The 19547-nt window shown below is 34.1% G+C and overlaps 1 protein-coding gene across 1 annotated transcript in view; it reads right to left on the reverse strand.

Annotated features, from left to right (window-relative positions):
• The window catches only part of SMAD2 (SMAD family member 2), a 42011-nt gene that overhangs the window by 11170 nt on the left and 11294 nt on the right, over positions 1-19547 (reverse strand). The window contains exons 2-5 of the mRNA XM_004683886.1: positions 14635-14724; positions 13415-13608; positions 12267-12401; positions 9559-9633 (exon numbers count right to left, since the gene is read on the reverse strand). Coding sequence (XP_004683943.1) covers positions 9559-9633; positions 12267-12401; positions 13415-13608; positions 14635-14724 — 494 coding nt within the window. The remainder of the gene's footprint in view (positions 1-9558; positions 9634-12266; positions 12402-13414; positions 13609-14634; positions 14725-19547) is intronic.

Here is a 19547-nt window from a genome sequence, read left to right on the forward strand (position 1 = left end):
AATGGACACACCTTACAGTGTAACAGGGCTCTTCCCTCTGGGGCAGGCAGAAATCGAACTCATGCGGAAGTGGCTTTAGCTTCTCAGTGCTGTGCTTTAACCCGCTGTGCCACCGGAGGGAGGGCCAAGCATGTATTATTTTAAAGTGCACCAACAATTTATGAACTAGTGTTTCTTCACATCATGTCATTCCCTTTGACATCTGCCGATCTGATAGGTTTAAAGGAGCACCTTTGTCTTTATTTTTGTTGTGGACTTCTGTCCATTTTTCTATTAATGTCTAGTTTTTCCTGGAAATATGTAAAAGTGTTTTTTGTTACTTGTCTCAAGCCACTGCAATCAAAAGTAAGGCAGGGTATATGTAAGGAATTTATTATATTAACCTCATCTACTATTTTTGTGAAATTGAGTTATTAAAACACATTGTGTTAAATGCCACCATTTTACTTTTCTTTGAACGGCACTTGGGTTGATGCCATGATTTGGTCATTGTAGACAATGCTGCTATGTACATAGGTATAGACTGTTTCATGTTAAAGTTTTCATGTTATCTGGGTAGATACTTAATAGCTAATAGCTAGGTCAAGTGGGAGTCCTACTTTCATTCTCTTGAAACCTCTCCATACTGTTTTCCACAGGGGCTGTACCAGCTTGCATTCCCACCAACAATGGCTTTTTTTTTTTTTTAAAGATTTATTTATTTGTGCATACAGAACTGGGGTACAGGCCAGAGGCTCAGGGGGTGGTGAGAGGCTTCACCAGAGACAGAGTGGGGAACAGAACAGGCAGATTGACGAAGTGCACTGCTGAGGGGAGCAGCAGAGGTCTGCCACACCATGTGGTCACCTCTGGGGCAGGCAGGAATCGAACTCATGCGGAAGCGGCTTTACATTCTCAGTGCTGTGCTTTAACCTGCTGCGCCACCAGGGAGGGCCACAACAATGGCTTTTGCACCACAACCTCGTCAACATTTACTAACGGTATTCTTTTTATATGGGTCATTCTCAGAGGGGTGATATTAAACATTTCTTTATGTCTGCAGGACATCTGAATGTCTTCTTTAGATGTCTTATTGAGTTTCTCTGCCCACTTTTTAGTTGGGCCTTCTGTTTCTTTATTGTAAAAGTCAAGCACTTTACAAATTATGGAGATTAACCCCTATCACATGTATGCTATGCAATTTTTCCCATCCTATAGGTTGACATTTTGTTTTTGTGATGGTTTCTTTTGAGGTACAAAAGCTTTTAAGCTTGATAATGGTTCCCCGTGCTCATTTTGGCATCTCTTGCTGCCAGGATTTTATTCCCAAATACAGTATGTCCCCTATGTTTTCTTTCAAAGACTTTTTAGGTTTCTGTTCTTACGTCCACGTCTTTAATCCATTTTGAGTGAATTTTCATGTATGGTGTTAAATATGGGTTGTTGTGTTTTTTTTACACTGTTGCTGTGTAATACTGTTTGAAGTCAAGAAGTGTGATGCCTCTATTCTTGTCTCTCAAGATTGTTTTTCTGTCACTTTTTAAATTTAAAAATCACTTATTATAATATTTGTTATACATTTGCAAATATTTCCCCAAGTGTTTGGGCTCAGATACATCTTTCAAGGTGACAAAACTTTAAGTCAAAATTATTTTTAAGAGTAATTTTAAGTTCAGACCTGAACAGAGTACTAAGCATTTCCATACTCTCAATACATATGTAACTTCCCCTGACACCAGCATCTCACCACAATGTACACAGCTATAGCAATTAAGGAAACTACATCAACACATCATTACCACCCAAAACCCATAGCTTACATTAGAGTTGAACTTTAATCTGTATTTTCTACAGATTCTGAGAAATGTTTAATGACATATGGTCACCACTAACACAAAAGCCACCTATATCCTGTCTCCCTATTAACCCTGGCCCCTGATCTTTTTATTCTTTACATTTCTGCCCTTCCCAGAATATTGTATAGTTGGATTCATACAGCATGTAGCCTTTCAGATTGACTTCTTCCAATTACAGTATACATTTAAGTTTATCCACATATTTTCTTGAGTTGGTAGTGTATTTCTTTTTACTGTATAGTATTTCATCATCTGGATGTACCACAGTTTATTCAACCATTCACTTACAGAAGGATATCTTATGTTTGCTTGCAAGTTTTGGCAATTACAAACAAAGCTGCTATAAACATCCATGTGTAGGTGTTTTTTCTGCATGGACATAAATTTTCAACACTTGGATAAATATCAAGGAGCATGACTGCTGGATCATATGGTAAAAGTATGTTTAGTTTTCTAAGAAGCTGCCAATTTGTCTTTCAAAATGTGTATACCATTTTGTGTTCTTACCAGCAGTGAATCAAATTTCCTGTTGTTCCGTATCTTTGACAGAATTTGTAATTTTTGTCTATTGTAAAGTATCAACATTGAAAACTTTATTCATTCAAATTTGTCAATCTTATTTCCTATGGTTTTATGTCCTTTCCATTTAGAGCTTTTTTAACATTGAATTCTCCTTGCTTGATAATAACTCTGCTGTTATTTATTTTCCCTTGTTAATACTTACCTGGTATAACTTTATATTCTCTTATTTACCTGTAGTCATGACTCAAATAGACACTATGTCGTTTGATGAGTTGTTATTCTTCATCTCACCGATATCCGTCCCTTGACCTTTCACTTGTTCCTCCCTCTTAATCAGAGTGCACAGGTTACTTATGGATGCTGTCATTTAAAACTATTTAATGTTAACAAATTGTCTGCTATGTAAATGTCCTGAAGTTTACTCATTTCACCACACAGAACTGCCCCAAACTTTTTCCATTTTGTTGAAAATGACTCCACACTGTGGATATATCTTTTTGATCCAACTGTCTGTTAGTGAAGCTTGAGGCTGCTTCCATGACTTAACTTTTGTAAATAATGCTACTGTGGACACTGCAGAACATATGGATTATTTTGTGATGATGGTTTTAAATTCATTGGACAGAACCCCAAGAATGAGACTGATGGGTTGTTTAGTACTCCTATTTTCAGATTTTTAAGGAATATCAATCTTTCCAATGGACACACCTTACAGTGTAACAGGGCTCTTCATTCTCTAATGCCCTCTAATACTTGTTGAAGGTCTTATATGTGCCAGTCTCACGAGTGTGAGATGGTATCTCACTGTGATTTGATCCTGTATCTTTATCAATCAATATTTTCCAAAAAATATTGCTGAAGTGATCAACCTTATATGTGTCAATGACATTCTGGATAACCTCTTTGGTGAACTATCATTATCTGCAACCTATTAATTTCAATTACTGAATTTTTAAAAAATAAATGAGTTATTTACAATTGGAAAAACATGGAAGCAGCCCAAATGCCCAAAAGTAGATGACTGGATTAGAAAGATGTGGTACAAATATACAATGGAATATTACTCAGCAACCAAAAAAGAGAAACACATGTCTTTTGCAGCAACTTGGATGGAGCTGGAAAAGATCATGCTTAGTGAGATAAGCCAGAAAGAGAAAGAAAAATACCGGATGGTTTCACTCATAGCAGGAGTATAATGGACCAGGCGAGAAAATAACAAAAATAATGAACAACCATAGACCAGAGACATTCTGTGGGGGTGGAGTGGGGAATGGGATCAAAAACGGGGAGGGGGGAAGGGGAAGGGAGGGAAATGCACGGGACTATGGTGGTGGCACAGGGGTGATTTAGTGATGGGAAACCCGTGGGGATTACAATTGAGATGAAAAAAAAATGTGCAAAATGATGTAAAAATAAACTTTTTAATAAAAAAAAAAATAAATGAGTTATTAACTCCTTACCTATTAAATCTAATGTGAATATTTTCTCCGAATCAATGGTGATTTTTTTTAATTGTCTTGCATTTTCTTCTACAGCATAAACCCTTTTTAACTTGCAGTAATTCCAACTATTTCCCTTGCCACAGGGGTTGAGTCATCAAAAACATCCTTATTGCTGATGTCATGGAATGTATCGCCAGTGTTCTAGTCAATATATTTTATTGTTGCAGATCTTAAGTCTAAACCTTTGAATATTTGGAGTTTGTTTTGTGTATGGCACTAGCAAGTGATCCAACTTCTGTGTTTTTACATGTGGCTTTCCATTTTCTCCACCATCATTTATGACGGAGACTGTCCTTTCCCCATGGTATGGTCATTACTACTTTATCATCTACTAGGTTATGACTATATGTGGATTTATTATTGGGCTTTCAATTTTTTTCAACTAGTCTAAATAACTACTTTTGTTTCAGTATCATATTTTTAGTATTGTTGCTTTACAGTAAAGTTTGAAATTAGGGAACATGATGCCTCCATTTTCCTCCTTTCTCAGGATTGCTTTTGTAATTCAAGGTATTTTGTGGCTCCAGATAAATTTCAATATATTTTGTTCACTTACTCTGAAAAATACTGCTGTCATTTTGCTGGGCACTGTGTTAAAATTTATGTATTAGGCAGAAGTCATTCTGATTATACTGATTCTTCCCATCCATGAATGCCTTATGTCACTTTAATTCCAACTTGTGGTACGAGTCCTTCACCTCCTTAGATTAACCCATAAGGTATTTAAGTCTTTCTGAAACAATTATAAGTGAGTATTACCATATGGGCTATGGATTTTTGTAGGCTTACTTAGTGACCTGCCACTTTGCTATCATTGTTTCTATTAACTTTTTGATGAAGACTAGGATTTTCTCTCTATATATGTCATTTTAAATAATATTATTTCTACTTCTTTTCCACCTCGGAGTCCCTTTATTTCCTGTTTTTGTCCGATTGCTCTAGCCAAAACCTCTACTACAGAGCTAAACAGAAGTAATGACAATGGGCATTCTTATCTTGTTTCCAACCTTAAGGGGAAAGCTTTCAGTTTTTCTCTCTTCAGTGCTAAATACTGAATGTTAGTTTGCAATATACAGACTGTATTATAGTGAGGTAGAGTCCTTCTATTCCCACATTATTTTGTTTTTATCATAAGTGGGTACTAATTCTTATCAAGTGCTTTCTTTGCCGCTACTGGTATTACCATGATTTTTATCTTTATAAGTTAATTACATTAATTCATTAAAGTATCCTTGTATCCTTGAATGAATCCCATCTGATCACGATGTATAACCCTTATGATACTGTTAAAAATTATGCATATTATGTGGAAGAATTCTGTATCTTTGTTCATCAATGACATTGGTCTATAATTTTCTTGTCTTGTACTGTCTTTATCTGGTTAAGGTACTGGGTCAATGTTGGCTTCAGAGAACGCATTAGGGAGCATTCCTTCTTGAATTCTTAAAAACAATTTGAACAAGAACATTAGTTTTCTTTAAAGGTGTATAATTTATTTGTAACCCTGTGTGGACCTGGCCTTTCATTTATTGGAATATTTTTAAATTAATCTTTCAACCTTCATGCTTGTAATCAGTATGTTCAGTTCATTTGGTTTATTTGAATTAGTCTTGGTTTTATGTCTTGAATATTTTTGTTTATATTATTTAAAAAATTCTTCAATGTCATACACCAGAAATGAGTTTTATTTTCAAATTTAACTGTTTGCTTCCAATGGAGCCTATTTTGTAAGTAATGAGTTACATGATAAGTATTTATTTTTAACTTCTTTTTAGTGATTATTAGCTTGAAATTCTGGAGCAAAATTAGTATCAAAATATCTGCATATTAACCAACCACAAATTAATACCATTCAAATGAAGAAAGTTATTCTTTAAAAAGATATAGGTGGGCCCTCCCTGGTGGCGCAGCGGGCTAAAGCACAGCATCGAGAATCTAAAGCCACTTCCGCATGAGTTCGATTCCCGCCTGCCCCGGAGGTGACCACATGGCGTGGCAGACCTCTCCTGACCCGCCCAGTGTACTTCGTCGATCTGCCTGTTCTGTTCCCCCCTCTGTCTCTGGTGAAGCCTCTCACCACCCCTGAGCCTCTGGCCTGTACCCCAGTTCTGTATGCACAAATAAATAAATCTTTAAAAAAAAAAAAGATATAGGTAAGGGGCCCTTCTCCTGGGGCACAAAGAGTCAGAACTGACCTGTACCCCAGTTCTGTATGCATAAATAAATAAATCTTATTTTAAAAAAAGATATAGGTAATGACAGAAAAAGTGAGACCTTAAAATCAGTTTACTGTCTCCTTTGCTTCATACCATAGAGAAAAACCCATAGAACTAAAATTACCTATTGTTTTCTTGTTTTTATGCTGAAAAAGTAAAAAACATGTTCTTAGAAGTCAAATTTATATAACACAGATCAAACACTATTACACCCTTTCAGAAAAATGGGAAGGATGCTGACTTAATCCTTTTAACTTTATTCCTATCTGATCACCAGCAAAATCCCTTCCTCAAGCAGGAAAACCCTGGTTTCTAAAATAATTTAAAAAAGAAAACCTAAAACACTAAAGAATTATATATTTTCTTTAAAGTTACCAAAAAGATATACAGCTTAATGAGTCTAGGTGAATTAGTTTTGAGGGACGGATAAGCCCTATCATATAGGCAGTAACCACTTTCATTGATACAAGCATATGCCATGTCAGGAGGTAGACACACATGGACTGAACTTGGAAAAGAAGAAACCAGCTGGAATTTTAATGATCCAGTAATTGCAACTGGAGAGCCGAAGCATAGGTGTAGGTCTCTTCATTAGCCAATCCCAGCCTATAAATCTTCAGGTGAATAATCAGTAGCAAAGAAAATTTTCTGCAAGGTACAAAGCAGTGAGAGATCCTTCAGTCTAACTATACTCATATTTGAAAGTCCTGCTAAGGTAGAGGCTGCCCCTCCTTCAATCTAAGATGATTGGATAATAACTAAATCATTTAACAGTCACCTTTCCAACTCAGCTTCTAATTATATGTAAGAGACTAGTTCCTCAATTTAGCAGCAGAAAGTTAAGAGTGACTCCAAAGGGAAATACCTATGTTACTCCCAGTTTTATTTTATACATAATACTCAGAATATCCAATTTTGAAAAATGAGGCATGCAGAGAAGAAGGAATAACTAACCCATAATTAAGTCAAGAGAAACAGACCCAAATATGAACCAGACAGGCGAATCATCAGAGTAAAATGGAAATTGGTAAAACTGAAAAATAATCTAAATGAATTTAAGTTGGCTTAATAGCAGATCAAAAGTTAGACTTACATATACATTATCAATTGATTTTCAACAAGGGAGTCAAGGCAAATCAAAGGAGATGATAAAGTGGTACTAAAACAACTAGATCAACGTCCTTAAGAGAATAGGCATAATGAACAAAAATGGTAAATACGTAGAAAAGTATAAGAAAGTATTTTATCCTTAAAAATGTTAAAACAGGGCCTTCCTTGGTAGAGCAATGGGTGGTTAAAGCACAGCGCTATGATGCTAGAAGCAGCCACTTTATGAGTTCGATCTCCGGCCAGGGAGGTGACCCACATGGCCGGCAGACCTCTCCTGACCCTCCTGCTCTTCCCCTCAGCAGTGTACTTTGTCGATCTGCCAGTTCTGCTCCCCACTCTGTCTCTGGTGAATCCTCTCACTGTCCCTTCACCTCTGGCCTGTACCCCAGTTCTGTATGCATAAATAAATAAATCTTTAATAAAAAAGTTAAAAACACTGGAGTCTACATACAAAAAACTGTATTGAGGGGGATTACACATATTGATAGATGTGTATAATATATGCAAAATATATGATTACAGTAGTACAAACAGTGAGGATGGGTAAACAGAATTCAAGTGTTATAAATGTAAACTAAATATAAGTTCTTACATTTAACATTAAGTTGTAAGATATTACAACAATCAATTTCCTAAACAGAATGTGGTAAGTTTAAGATATATACCTGTAGTCACTAGAACTAAGCACTGGGAAAGTACCAAAAGTGGTATTACTAAAAAGTCAAGAAAGCAGAAGATTCAAATATATTTGTTTAATCTAAAAGAAGGCAGAAACATCAGGAAGAGAGGATAAAATTCAGATGTGTCAAAAAAACTAGAAACAGCAAAATAGTAACCAAACCAGATATTATCAGTAAATTATATATTATAATTATATAATATCAATAAATTATATTCCATAAAATGAATGAAAATCCCACTTAAAACACAATGATTCTTAGATTAAGACAAACTTTGTTCACAAAAGAAATGCCTTAAATATAAAGATGAAGCTAGAGTGAGAGTAAAAAGATGAAAAACCTCCCATGCAACTGCTGAAATACGATCTAGTGAGGTAACACGAGAAACATTTTTAACGGGCAATTTATCAGACGGATATAATCATTCCAAATGGTAATTATATAATAACAGAGATCCAAAATACAGAAAGCAAAACCTGACAGGAGTGAAGGGAGAAATAGCTAAAATGAAAATAAATTTCAATGTTCCATTCCACAATCAACAGAATGGAAAACCATGAGAGCATTAAACAAGACCACCAACCATTCTTATTTAAATGACAAAACTACCACTGCAGTTTTTTAAATATAATTGGTACATATAACAGACATTCTTCAACACTGTCTTTAATACAGAGATGTGTTAAAAAGGTATATTTGGAAAACGAAATACTACCTGCACTAACACATCTGTACTAAGATGTACATGTCACTTCCAGTGACTATCTACCTTTCTTGATGATCTACTACACTATTTCAAACCACTATAAGCATGATTAGCAATGGCAGTAGTTTCTTTATCTGAATAAAATCTAAATAATGGAATGATTTAAACACTAGGATTGCTACTGTAAAATCTGTCTGCTACCCACTTCTCCCAGCCTCTGCCAATGTTAATTCATTTAAAAATAACTTAGATGATCATAACTGCAAAATTTAGCATAAACTGTAGAGGCCGATGGCATTATTTTTTATGATATTAATAAATGTCTAATCTTTAAGACACGGAGAGGATGGAATAGAGCAAAATGGAGAATTACAATGACATCACAACTGTCTTCACTGGTAAATGATTAGCTCTGATGGGTTGTGCATTTTTTATATAACGGTTTTGGAGTTCTGATGTGAATAATACAACAGAAACTTTCCTCCATTATGTTTAGAGTTGATAGCTAAACATTAGAAATTAACTGAATTAAGTAAAAGCATTTTGTACAACAATTCATTATCATTAAGAACTCACTAAGGAAGTGGTAAAAACCTAATCCTCATCCTTCACTTCCAAATTCTTTAGAAAATCTATTACTGGGATAATTATGATCTTTCATCACAATGACATTTATTCATAGATAACTAAAATTTTAAACACAAGCAGAGAATAATTAAAAAGAAATGTTTGAGTGTTCTAAAATTTTCATTTACCATAACAGTAGAAGATTCTAACAATTATTCTGTACAGTAGCATATGTTACAACTTTTCTTAACAGAGCCCTCCCTTTGATGGGTCAAATATGCTTAAATCAAAATAGAAGATTATTTGTTTGGCATGTGTCCTTATCTATTGATAAATTTAAGTTATGAATAGTTCCTATGAAGTTCAAACAAGACAAAAATGTATGTGAATTACTGAGAAAAAGTGGAAGATATTTTTTACCTGTATCCATACTTTGGTTCAACTGTTGATCGTTTGTTTCTCCATCTTCACTGATATATCCAGGAGGTGGCGTTTCTATAAAATTATAGAACAAATCAAGTACAGCTGCAATTAAATCTTTTATCTCAGCAACCAGAGGTAACCAATCACTCTGAATAATAAATATGAATGTTATATAACATTATAAAAAGTAATATTGGATTAGAGGGCTTGTGATTCTGGTTCTGTTCTAAATCTTACATATGAATCCTTAAAGTCTACTTGTAATTCAATCAAATTCTCTGGGCATATTTTCTTAGCTATTATTTACATATCTGGCTCATTCCCATATGTATATTTTTCTGGGGCAAGAGCCAAAAATATAACTTCAAAGATGCTTCAGTTCTGAATCAGTATGTTTTAAAGACATTAGTATCTAAAACACTTTCTTTAAACTAATGACCATCATAAGCCAGTTACAGTACAAGGTGTGTGAATATGCACATGTATTAATATACACAAGACTTTGGATTACAAGTAACATCTCATACTAGGTTCTACAGTGCAAAAAAATAGCGTGGTATGTTTTAGAATGGTCTAGTTTGAATTTACGTTAAAAAAAAAAATTTTCCGGGTACTTCTGTCCAGTAATTTTGAATATTTGAGGTGAAAATTAGGCAAACTGCTCCCTGAAAAAAACTCAAGATCCTAATGGGCATCTTCTGAGTGAAATGTGTACTTTCAAAAGATACCTGAATAGCAGAATAAGCTTCATATAAAATAAAAAATACTGTTACAGTTTTACTAATTGCAAATTTCAAGGAGGAAAATATGTTTAAATTTTATCAATGTTTTATTTAATATTTACATTGCTGGACAGTTTGAAGCAATTCATGATAACGTAGATACAAACCTAAAAATAAAGTGTTTAAGTGTCAACAGGGGTGGAGAGATGTCAGTTAAATGTCTCCTTCATTAACACTTTACAATCTCCCATCAGTTCAGTTATAAATCGTAACTTCTTAAATATCAAACTTTTCACTTAAAGAGTCAGTATCCAAAACTTAATAAAATTCTGAAAATAAATTACCTTCATAAACTCAAATGAGACAAAAAGAATAATACATATTATTACGTACTATTTTAAAGGTAAAGTCTTTTTTAATTTAACTACCCATGTCTCAAAAATCTAGATTATTTTTTCAATTATTCATCTATAAAAAAATAATAATAAACTGTCATTAATTTTAGAGAAGTATTAAAATTTATTTTGATGCAGAATAAAAAGTGAACCCTTAGACTTTGCTGTCAGTTAACAGCTGAGTAAAATCTCATTGCCCAGAAGAGCAAATAGGTGTAATTTACTTTTTTATTTGCTGCTTTGTAAAGCACCGAACTCTAACCAAATTTAAAGAATAGAGAAAAAAATCAGCACAAACATTTCCAAAAGTGAAAGCCCTAAACATTCTGATTAATATACTTCAAATAATACTGGGTAAGTGTTTTATAAGCCTGCTGCTCACAGGTCAGATTTCTATTATTACTGAATAACACTAATCCCACATCAAAGACTTAAAATACCTCCCCTTCTTTACACTACACACATATTAAATCAACTTCCAGGTAAATTCTTCTCCCTAGGAAGTGAATGTTATTAGTCTTGCTTAACCAAAATTCAATCCTCATACTCCACTTTCTCCCTAACTTCTCAAAGTTTTACTTTCTAGCAAACCAAAAGGCAGTCTTAAGTCCTCTTTCAAAATAAAGGTGTAATCAGAAAAGTATACAATAAACCACTCAAAATTATTTTAAAAATCCTTACATTTTGAAAATAATCTTCAATGAATCAGCTTTATATTCATCAGACACAGTGAACTCTTTCTCTTTTTCTTAAAGTACCTGAAACACTAAATTCCTTATGTGTTTTCAGATGTGTAAAAGAAGAATGAAATAGAGAAGTATTATGAAAAGAGAAAAAAACTGAGATGCTAAAAAAACCCCCATGTATAGCCTAAGTCTCAGCCTGATAATAAACCTTTTGTTTCTTCAAAGAGGGGGGGAAAAAAAAAAACCTGGAAAAGAGAGACAAAGAAAGAAATACTTATTTCCCTCCTGAAAAACAGGGAAAGCTAAACGTGTAACTAGCAACCACATCACAGAATAGTCTTAGATCATAACAATACAGCAGAATTTGAGAAACACATGGTTCAATCCATTTATTTTTTTCAGCAGGAACTACTAAAGCCCAGATGCAAATAACTAAAGTAGGTTTTCTGATTTCCTGTTACCTCCATAGAATTAAAAGTTTGTAAGTTCTATGGAAATGTTACATTACTCTTAAACATTATCATGCTAGCTATAAAGTGATTATTGGTTAATTTTTACCCATACTTGTCTCAGGAATCCTTTCTTTCTGTACCATTTATTTCACTTACATCTGCATCTCTCTTAGCTTCAACAATTCAGGCAAACTTACTAAGATATTTTTCTTTTCTGCTTCTCTCAGTACTCTGATGAAAGCAAGAGCAAACAAAAAATGACAAAGTGAAACTTTTAAAACACACAAAACTGTGAAGTACTAGGTTAACACTTTTCACAAAACAATCACAAAATTTTTTTTTATTCAAACTTAAGAAGCAGTTTTTTAAAAAAGTCAAATCATAATTTGGCAGTTTATGAATAAAAACTGCATCTATCCCAATTTTTAGAGTTTCAATAGGCAAAAATACCTGGGATGTAATTACTCTGTGGCTCAATTCCTGCTGGGAAATTAGTGTTTTCTGGAATGGAGTGGGTATAGTCATCCAGAGGTGGTAGTTCTGTTAGGATCTCAGTATGTCGTGGCACTAATACCGGAGGCAAAACTAAAAGAATAAAGGAAATACAAGTTAATGGCAAGGAATATGGGGTAAGATGGATTGACATTTATTAAAAGATTTTACAGACAAAGAAAAAGTGGCCTGCTTCAGTGCAAAAGGTAGAGTACATTTCCTTGGTATTATTACACTGGTAATCGAGAAACTTACAGATCTATGATTTTTAACTTACTATGTTATCTACAATTTCAAAGTCCTAATTTATCTGGTACTTTGGGAATAAGGTGATCCTTATAATATTACTAAAGAGGTTCATAAATTCCCATTGGAAAAAGCTGCAGAAAAAAATCAGCTCTGGGGAATTTTCTAAATATACACTGCATTCTTCCTTAAATTTCAAGTATATACTTAAGTAAAAACCTTGCTATGAGTTTTACTAAATTTTTTAGATACACATGATGTCATTAAAGTACTTCAAAAAAGATGTTTAGGCCTTCCCTGGTGGCGCAGCGGGTTAAAGAACTGCACTAAGAAGCTAAAGCCACTTCCACATGAGTTCGATCCCCGCCTGCCCTGGAGGAGATCCACATGGCGTGGCAGACCTCTCCTGACCCGCCCGCTGCTCCCCTCAGCAGTGTACTTCGTCGATCTGCCTGTTCTGTTCCCCACTCTGTCCCTGGTGAATCCTCTCAACCTCCACATCTCTGGCCTTACCCCAATTCTGTATGAATAAATAAATAAATCTTTAAAAAAAAAAAAAAAAAGATGTTTAAAGAGCAAAATAACTGAAAACAGTTAATGCAGCAGATAAGCATATCAGTTTAGTTCTAAGCAGACAATGAATTAGGATTAAAATTCTCTTTATATGTACTCTGATGCCAAGTAGCATGGTAGCCCAAGAAAGTGACATATCTTCTCTCTAAAATATAATTTTCCATGAACTATTTTAAAAGTTAAAAAGAGTATTTTTAAATTATTCACCAGATTATTATTTAATCTAAGGTAACATCCGTTTTTTTGGCCAAAATTAAAACAAAGGGGGGAAAATCTCCTTTTCCTACCTGGTGTCTCAACTCTCTGGTAGTGGTAAGGGTTTACACAAACTTCATCCTTTTTAAGATTAAAAGCATATTCGCAGTTTTCAATTGCTTTCAGTTCATGATGACTGTGAAGGTCAGGCCAGCGCCATAATCGGCAATATATAACATGTGGCAGTCCTTTTCGATGAGATACCTGAAGACGACCATCAAGAGATCTATTGGAAAGCAAAGGGAAAAGAAAGGTAGGAACTTAAAAAAAACGGGGTAGTCAATTTAGCTAAAATTAGTACAATAAGAGCAGAAAGAAATGACAGACAGTTAGTTTTAGTGAGTACAAAGAAGAAAAATGTACTATTTAATGGATCTGATATAAAAAGTAAGCAGCAGCACTAGCAGATGTTTCTAGTAAATATGCTACACAAATGGCTCAATGTCAATGAATGGCTAACAAATTGGGAAAATACTGACTTTCCCAAAAAGGTATTTATTACGGTTTATGCTTGAAAAACTTTTCGATTTCTATTTTTAGTAAATCAAACTCTTATTTAAGGATGCTTTTAAGGGCATTAATTCCACAGGTGACTAAGCTATCAAAATAAGGAACTAGTGTGAAGAATGATAAATACCAACATAATGTAAAAGTAATTTACTCAAGCTAATGTAATTCACTACCCAGTTCTGGTTGTTTTGTTTCCTACGGTGTATTTCTACAGCTCACATATAAATGCAATGGTGATGAATATGATGAGATGAAATGGACAAATACCAGTATGTTCAAAAAAAGAGAGTAAGTGATTAAAAACAAAACATAACATGAAAAACAGCAAGCCTAGTGTTATTTGTGATACAAGGATTAACTAAATAACTATGTATTAATTAGTATAAAGATGAGATTTAGATGACAGCAAGAAATTTAGCAAAAATTGGTTATGTATCTACTTAAAAGTTAGGCCAACAATAGGTTATAATCTAATCTCAATTTAAAATGAGAATATAATTATCAAAGTTCCTATTCTTTAGGGGATGCAATAATTGTAAAAAGACTCAGAATTTCATTGCTCAAAACATCAGCTGAAACATATAATATACTTTTAATACTGGCAAGCAGGTATTTTAAATGCCATGCCTTACTTTACATTAACAACCTAGGCAAAATTATAGTAAGCAACCCACTATAGGTCTTCCAAAACAACCCCCCTCCCACAAGATCTCTAGGATTTGAGAGAGGGCAGAATATTCACCTGGTTTGTTCAGAGAAGTTGTAAAGGCCTGTTGTATCCCACTGATCTATCGTATTTGGTGTACTCAGTCCCCAAATTTCAGAGCAAGTGCTGTGCATAAATTGAAAAACAAAAATTGATGTGAACATGGAAGCATGGTTATTCAAAATACCATGATGTAAAACATGGAAAATGTACAGAATACTTCCTTCACCCAGAAAATATACACCTTCACTTTTCCACAGGCATTAACTACTGGTTTCTATATTTTCTATATGAAGGAAGCCAATAAAATGGAATATGTGACTCCAGGTAAGTTATGATTATGTTTTTAAAATGTGAACATCAATGTTCTCTAGCTTAATGAAATCACACCTATAATGTCCTTTCCACTTTTTTCTCCTTACAACAAAAGATCCAATACCCATACTTTTAAGACTAACAGTGCTTCATGTTATAATTCAGTTATTAAAAAACATCTAAAAGTGGCTGTCGACTGGTATTTTCAATATACAAAAAATTCAATTAAAATAGACACATTTCCACAGTTAAGATTTGCAGGTTATTTGGTTGAGGTATTGACATATAAAGTTTTACTAAAAATTTTCTGACTACTACAAAGAAAAAGAAAGTGGATTTTAAGTCATTCTATTATAGCAGACCACTTTAAAAGTCTTAAGATACTACTGTGAAATACCAAAAATATGTAAAAGCTTCATATTCTTCAAAGAGAGAATAAATACAAGAAATATGACTGATCTTTCTTTTTACCAAGTCAATACACTTGAAACACAAAGACCACAAAAGCTCAACATTTTTCTTCATTGTGTCTTTACAGATTATCAGCAGCCTGGAGACAATTCTCCCTATTTACTCTGCCACTATACTTCATTTCAAAGTAACTTCCAATCTGTGGGAGAAGGAAAGAAGAGTTGGAAAGGAAATGTGGAATGAAACTTCTGAGTGCCAAAGTCCTTTAAAGTTCTAACTTGCACTTTTAAAATTAAGAGTCAAAGGTAATTTCTGAAATTGCTTTTCACATATTACAAAATCATGAAAATTTCAAGGAGGAGGAAGGAACAATTCAAAACAACTTAGAAGTAAAATCAAACAATACATTAAGTCCCAGACTCACAGACTGCCAGTGAGTGAACTAATCAACATGTCAAGGTTAGGCAATGGTGAACAGTCATCTTCCTGTGGCGGGGCAACACCCAATCACATGGGCTCCTGGGTTTCAGAGGTGCAGGGCCTCTTACACAGACCCTGGACTGCATTAACATTTCATGTAATGCTTACAAAACTACTGTAACCTATTACTGGATGGCTTTTTAAAAATATTTTTTCAGATATTTAAAATATTCTATAACACCTTGAGAAATTTTACAGATTCTCCTGCTTTTTATAAGTTGTAGAAATTTCTTTCATTTTCTAAACTATAAAAATCAGAAAACGTCAAGAAACTTTTTTTCCCCAAAAGGGTAGAGACTAAAACACCGTAACATAAATGGTTCATTTATTTAAGCTATTTATTAAATATCTACTGGAAACAAAAAGCACCAGGTAGTTAAAATCATAATAGAATCAAGTAAAATCTAGTCTTAAGAATCTTAATTTGGACCTCAGAACAGTATTCAACTTTTCCTTCTTTGAAAATAATTGGAGGAAAATGGTTAACAAGAGCAGATCAAGAGGCTATTCTGCTCTTTTGAGACTAAAGATTTCACTCAAGTAACTCTGGGGCTGACAGAAGAAGAACCAGAATATGAAGAGCTTAAGTTGTGCTTTTCTTCAAGCCTTGAAATTAGCCAGAGAATAGTAAGCAGTGCTTATAAGAACATGCAACCAGTCTAAAGCTAAGAGACCCAGATCCCATTCTCAATTACTTTCCAGTTGCCACCACAGGCATACTGAAACCTCAGTTCTTTCACTCCTTACAGGATCTCACAAAATTTTAAAATGTTAAGTTTGCTTCTAGACAAGATGTTTATTTTTGTTTTATAAGAATAAATCTTTTTAAAAAGAATCTGATATGTAACAAAATCTACAAAGCACCTACAATAAAGTAACTACAACTGTGCAAGGAAACCATTTAAACACACAAAATACAAAATTCAACTGAACAAAGAGAAAAAGACCATCTATGTTTGTAGACAGGAAGACAACACCATAGCAATATGAATTCTGCTAAATTTACAGTTCTAATGTTCTCAATAGAAATGAAAAGCATTTTAAGATCCAAACAAAATTATTCCAAATATAATAGGAAAATATCATGACCTACCAGGAAAAGAAATAGACAATAAGAAGAGAATAAGAACTGGCCCTACCAGATTCTGAAACACATCATCATCAAGACTCAGTTATCAGAAACAGTGTGCAACTGAGCAGCAGCACACCCAAGACAGAACAGAGGGTGAGCAGGCAGAGAAGCCTCATTGGGCAAACATTCCTTGGGATAAAAATAATAACTTCTGAACAAAACATAGTAAAAACAAGTTATTTGGAAACAATGAAGAGATCCCTCCTCAGAACAAAAAAAAAAAATTGAAGGAGAGAAAACTCTGATTAAGCAGGAGAAACACAGGCTGGAATGTGTTCGGTGGCGTCGGAGGCAGGGCAATCAGACCCATGCAAAAACGGGAGCTGTACTGACCTGCAGTCAGAGGATGATTAGGCTCCCAGAGAGGCTGGGAAAGGAGGAAAAGCCTGTGAAGACCTCGAGGAGGACAGACCACTTAAATGTTAAGTGTGAGCTGCCTAGATCCTTTCTGACCCTGACACATGTAGGAGACTGCAGTATTCTGAAAACAAGTCCCTGAAAGTGCAAAGGAAATATGCTGAAATGTCAGTTCTTTACAGCAGAGGCAGATAGTTTGGACTCTGAGGCCACCCAAAACTGTACGCTAAAACAAAAATCAACATTCTTGAAAGGAAGACAACAAAAGTCAGAGTCTATATGTTTTCCCAAAACTACTGAAAACATGAATAACCAGTAAATGCTACCTGCCCCCACCAAAAGAAAAAACATCCAGTAGAAACAAACACCACTCCAAAAGATGAATTAGAAGAAAATTTTAAAGTAACTATTACATGTCCATGGACAATGAACAGATGAGAATCTAAGCTGCATAATGAAACTATAAAAAGGAATCATAAGTAAATTTTAAAACTAAAAATTTCAAGTCAGATATAAAAAAAATTCAACTGTTAAGCTAGAGAAAATTGGAGAATCAGTAAATCTGAAGATGAATCAACAGAAATTATCTAACCAGAAGAACTGAAATTAAAAAAGACTAAACAAAATGGTGTCGATATATGTATCCCAGAAAGGGGGAAAGCCAGGATAAGAAAAAAATATATGAAATAACGACTAAAACAGTATCAAATTACACCGTCCAAAAACCTTAATCAACACCAAGTAATTTATATACAAAAAAAAAAAAAAAAACCACACACACACACAGGCAGACACATCACTGTCAAAATGCTAAAGACAAAGATGAACAGAAAATCTTTGAAGTGCAAAGAACTACAAAATCTCTGCACTTAGTCTTAACTCTAGCACAACTTCTAGCAGTCGAATCCAGATCCTTTCAAGTTCCTGTCTGGAAAAGCTCATGGCTGCCCAATTCACCATGTGTTCCTGCCAACACCTGTCCAGAAGCCCTTGACATCCTTTTTTAGAGTACTTACTTAGAAAGCTTATAATTTACACCATTAACCATTACTCTTTTACTTGTTGACATGTAAAAAGTGTCTCCTACAACTCAGGACTCTTTCTCAAGGACCTGAAAGCCATTCCTTTGAAATGTAATCAATTATCAGACGGATAGGGCCTCTGCCTCCCAGTCTTCTCCTCAAAAGAAAGGCAGACTCTAACTTTTGATCAATACTTTTTAGCTGACTCAGATGACCTGATCATAGATACTGACCTATTTTGTGAATAATTTTTTACTTCCATGACTCTGCATTGAGCCCATGCTGGATCCTCCCCATCTTCCCCATTCGTCTAGTCACCTCTATACAAACTGGAATTGAAATCAGACCTTTCCCACACTGCAGTAGTTACTGAATAAAAACTGTTTTTTTCACATTTAACCAATGCCCAGCTTTGTATATTTTTGACAGCATCCAAAACAGAACAATTCATACATGTAAAGGAATACACACATGAATAATGATTTCTCATCTAGTTTCTGCTTTCATAGACGCATAGAAACCAGAAGACAATGAGTCATCTTTAGAGTTGAAAGGAAAAGCTTCCCAACCTAAAATCTACAACCAACAAAAATATCCACTTTAAAATAAGCCAAAATAAAGACATTCTGATGAACAGAAACTGCAACATTTCTAACAGATTTTACACAAAGAAATTCTAAAGGAAAGTTCTCTGTGAAAACTAAATCACAGACAAAAATGAAAAGAACTAGAAATTAAGTAAATGCAAGAGGATATTCTTTCAATATTTATAAAAGGGAGATGACAAATTATACTAAAATTATAACTAAAAGAATATGTACTTAACATGATATATACTTAGCATGAAATAAAATAGTTTTACTGTTGCCAAGCTAAGGATGCATCTAGTAAGCAATCACCCTTTTAGAAAAGCAAAGAGATACAGCTAAAAAGCATATAGAAAATGAAGATGAAATACTAAAACAAATCCCAAAAGAAAGGAAAAAAACAAAAACAAATAGGAAATAAAGAGTAAAATGGCAGACTTAAATCCAACCATATCAATACTTTAAGTAACAATGGTGGAAATTAAATCTCTTAGGCTCAATGGTAGGCTTAAATCCAACCATATCAATACTTTAAGTAACACTGGTGGAAATTAAATATCTTAGGCTCTCAAGTTTGTTAATAAGAAGTGACAAGTTTTAACTAAAAGGATGACAAGCTTCTAATATATGTTAAAAGAAACAAAT

This window comes from Condylura cristata, unplaced genomic scaffold (genome assembly GCF_000260355.1).
Source record: "Condylura cristata isolate star-nosed mole 26May11 unplaced genomic scaffold, ConCri1.0 scaffold00016, whole genome shotgun sequence".
NCBI lineage: Eukaryota > Metazoa > Chordata > Mammalia > Eulipotyphla > Talpidae > Condylura > Condylura cristata.